The sequence below is a fragment of the Sesamum indicum genome, linkage group LG5 (genome assembly GCF_000512975.1).
Source record: "Sesamum indicum cultivar Zhongzhi No. 13 linkage group LG5, S_indicum_v1.0, whole genome shotgun sequence".
NCBI lineage: Eukaryota > Viridiplantae > Streptophyta > Magnoliopsida > Lamiales > Pedaliaceae > Sesamum > Sesamum indicum.
The window spans coordinates 4,747,186-4,751,563 of NC_026149.1; the positions used below are offsets into that span (position 1 = coordinate 4,747,186).

Consider the following 4,378-nt stretch of genomic DNA (forward strand, 5'->3'; position numbering starts at 1 on the left):
ATTGAGAATTCATTTTCTTGAAAACAACACCTCTTTCGAAAATTGCAATTCACCTGGTGCGCAATTGTGACGATGTAAAACTCTCGATTTTATCCCTAAGTAGAAAAATCTCAACCACATCAAAGAGGAACACCCACAGTACTCTACTAAAATCATCCATAATAGTGAGAAAATAATAACAATTAGACAAAGTAGGAGTTTTATACGTGCCCCAAACGTCAACAGGTATTAACTAACAAATGTGTTTCCTTTTGATGGCATTTGTAGGAAAGGATAAACGTTGTTGTCAGGCAATTGGTCATACATAAGAGGAATCCCATATATATATTGTATATTAAAAGAGAGCACCATTTTGGTGTCTTTCTTTTTCTAATTTGCTTTTTTTCTTTTTTCTTTTTTTTTTTTCCCACCCATTAACTTCGACATTTTTCTCACTATCTATTGTGGTAAAAAAACTATTTTTTAAATAATTATTTATTTTTAGTTAATATTTTATTTTCTCTTTCTCCTGCTTCAAATATTATATTTCAAAATTATTTATTATTATCATAATTATTTTTCCTATAATAAAAAAATTAATAAATGATATTTAATTTATTTAAATTTTTTATGCACAATAATCGAATATGCCACGTACAAAATGGTTACCACATAAACACCAGTTTCTTTTTAATCCCACCACCGCAATCAAGTAAACAGACTCCAAATTATCCATACTTAATTTGATCCTACATTTAATACCAATTTATGTTATCACCTATTTATACCATACAACAAAATAAACTGAAGCCATAAAGAAAGGGCTCCATACCTAAAACACAATTTGAACAAATTGAAAATATATATGATAAATACTCGCAACCAAAAATCCGGTTTGTCTCTATGTACAATTTCAGCCCTCAGTACGCTTACAACAAATACAAATTGCTCACAAAATCAGATCCCACCAAAGGTAGAAAATGCACAAAAATGAGATGTTTAATTACAAGAAGAATCAGCATCAGGACTTGCAGTTGCTCACTGTCATAATCGTTGAGGGGAAAAACACATCTTTCAAGCTCAAACCAAAGGGTCCTCAAGCCAATGGTTTTCACTGCAAAAAGAGGACTTCTCCAAGAGCTTCTGATAAAATCTCAGAGGAAAAGCTCTTTCTCATCAAGGCTAAACTCCCTCCTGAGTTTATGAGAAAACAGGCGACAGGCATCCATGCTGAGGTCTATGGCAGCCGCAAGCGCAACAAAAAGGGCAGCGTCGGCCATGCAGGTAACATGCTGCACTCCAACTTGAACCACCGGTTTACTACACTTTCCTTCACCTTCGACACTCGATCCCATCACGAACCCTCGACTTGGCAACACTAAGCTCAACGCCGAGTCTTTCCTTGAGTTATCAATGCAAAATTTTCCACCCTTTTTTACACTCATTGTTCCTTCCGCAATGGGGATTCCACTGGTAAGGCCAGCATGGGTTATGAGCTCGAACTTGTAACCTAGGCCATCAACGGGCCCTCTCTCTCGCCAAGCCTCGAGACGTCCCCAGGGCTTCCAGCTGCTAATGGAGACTCCATTAGGGCTGAGGATGAGCCAAGCACCGGGGTTAGAGCGAGAGACGCGGTCGGATCCTGGTGAAGGGACAAACGGTGTGACCATAGAGGCTGCAGCAACTGGAGAGCCGGATAGATCGTAAATGACTACCATCCATCCCTTTCGCTCCCTTCCGACTCTGTCTCGCTCCCCAGAGAACGTTCTCACCCACCCTTTATTGTTGAGGTTGAAATCTGAAGGAAGAGACCTGAATTTTTACATGGAAGACAATTGGTTTAAGTATGCAAAGATGGACAGTGTTTGCATAAGAAAAAGTTAAGGATGCAAACAAACTCTGCAATCTGCACATGCTAAGGGAATCAATGGTGGTTGCCGTTAGAGATGATGAAGTTGAAAGCTTAATACTTGCTTCTTTGACCAAATCATCATCGGCACTTGGAATCTTTTATGAAAAACATATTATGATTTTATTTAGGAAAATTTGTTTATACATACGGCATATATATATTAAACCCTCCCCAACCCCCAACCCAGAAAAAAACGGGGGATAATTACATCTACACCCCTTAATTTATAGTCTATTTACACAAATTATTGTTATTTTTTGAAAAATTACACGTTCATTCACCAGAAAGTCGACATTATTTGTATAAACCACCCATACTTTTTCTAAAAAGTTACACAAACACCCTCCATAAACGTCAACATCATTATACAAATCATTCCTACTTTTTAGCTGTCAGATATGGTTTCTATAGTTACTTAAAAAATATGAATACTTTATATAAATAGATCATATATCCAGAATATAAATGTAATTACCCCAAAAAATATCAAGAAAAAAGATGGAGGTAACTTTGAGCAAGCTTATAAACTTGATAAAGATATATTGAAAAAGTCTTAATTCTTTGTATCCTTCATTGATTCTAAAACATGTTGCACATTAGTCCTTTCATAACTATTTAACCAGATAGTGAGAAGAGTTGTCTATCTTTTCGGTCAAATTTCCGTTTTATTTCACAACATAGCATGTAATATATCAAGAATGTGAACAGACAACCAACATATGTTTATTTGCTACTAAGAGGAACCTGTTTTTATCAAATCATGCAATCACATAAAATGCAAAAAACAATATCCCAAACAAAAGCAATTCTCTATATCCCTCCTATGGGAAATTCAAATTTGATTGCAGCTAAACTACTCACCCGATAAGTGTAAAGTCAAATCTCAAATAATTAACTAACAAACACATATCGCGTGGTGGGTGTAAAAATACAAGCAACTTTAAGTGATATTGTAAATAAATAAATTACCAGCTATAAAAAAATACTGAGTTGGAAATTTTTATATTTTGGTGTGTGACGTAGAGAGTTTCAATTAATTAAATTTTATCCATTTCGAGGAGAAAGAAAATCAAAATCCAGGAATTCCAGAGAGGATTGCATTCATGGACAGGGGTGGGGTGGGGTGGTGGGTGACGTGGGTCCTATTGTCCTGCTGGTGGAGCAAAACTTAACCACCATGGCCTACTTTAGCACATGCTGCAAATCATTAGCTCAAAATGCGGAAGCCGAGTGCACGATAAACTCACCGTGACCTATTACTCCGTTCGGCGCTGAACTTACAGCTGAAAACCGGCTGCCTTATATTCCCCTGAATCTGGAAAACAACTGGGCTGCACTCCGGCTCACCCCCGAACTGGAAAACGAACCGGGGGTCCGGTTCTGACCGGACTGTCAAATGCAGCGTCGCCGCCTGCTCCCCGCCGCTGCCTCCAAGCTTCATCCACCCGTTCTGATAAACGCAGCCCTTCGACTGAGCATTACCCAGATTGACACACACCTGGACGGAGCCCAAAAGCTTTCCGCTCGTGACCCCACAAGTCCGGCCCATGCGGCCCGTGAAGACCGAGATCTTAAGAGTAACGATGGGCTTGCACGCGAGGCGGCGGAGGGCGTCGGGGTCGAGGTGGAATACGGCGGGGGAAGTTGAAGACTCCGGCGTCTCTCCAGCAACGCAGAGTGGGAGGAGGGCTGTTTGGGAAGGGAAGTTCTTAATTTTGAGTTTGGCGTAGCAGGGGGTGGTAGAGGGGTGGACTCCTGAGCCCGCGGGCTTTGTGGCGGAAGGGAGTTTGAGGGCTAATGATTCGACGATCAGACGAACAAACGGGCATGGATCCATCTTCTGAGAAATGTTGCTTGTGGAGAAGAATGAATGTTTATGGGGGAGAGAGAGAGAGAGAGAGAGAGTAGAACTGTGAGGTATTGCGGAAAATTCAATGAGGGAGTAGTGATGGAGGAAAGCTGTTTTCTTGTTTTTGTCTGTCTGATCTGCACTGCGAGGAAGGTTTTTTTGCAGCTTCTCTTCTCGTGAATTCTCTTGCCCCGATATTTCATGCACCTCTTTTTTCGTATGTACTATACTCCAAATATATTTAATGTGCGTCATTAATTTAAATTTTTTATTATATTTATTTAATTAAAAAAAATAAGATAGAGAGGATAGAATATGAATAATTAATAAGACGGATAAAATAAATCATCTTAAAATGTGAATGAGTACAAAATTATGCATAGAAAATTTTAGTGTATATGTACAATTTTTTTTACAGAAAAATAAATGTTTTGTACTTAAATCTATGCTTTTGAACAATTTAAATTAAGTTCATTTAAGTCGAAAGTTAAAACTTCTCTTCACAATTTTTTTTCCGTCATTGTAAATTGTAATAAATGTTAAATTTCTTCTTTTTTTCTAAATATTCCAACCTCAACTCGTTTTTCATTATTATACTTTTGTTTTCAAGTATATCTAATTTTCATAACAACAATTTT

At 38.0% G+C, this 4,378-nt stretch overlaps 1 protein-coding gene across 1 annotated transcript; it reads right to left on the reverse strand.

The window, feature by feature from the left end:
- On the reverse strand, positions 823-3,962 carry LOC105162032. Its single transcript, XM_011079934.2, has 2 exons — positions 3,139-3,962; positions 823-1,791 (listed from the first exon to the last, which is right to left on the reverse strand). Exons 1-2 carry the CDS (start codon positions 3,726-3,728, stop codon positions 1,134-1,136), a joined length of 1,248 nt encoding a protein of 415 aa, XP_011078236.1. The 5' UTR covers positions 3,729-3,962; the 3' UTR covers positions 823-1,133.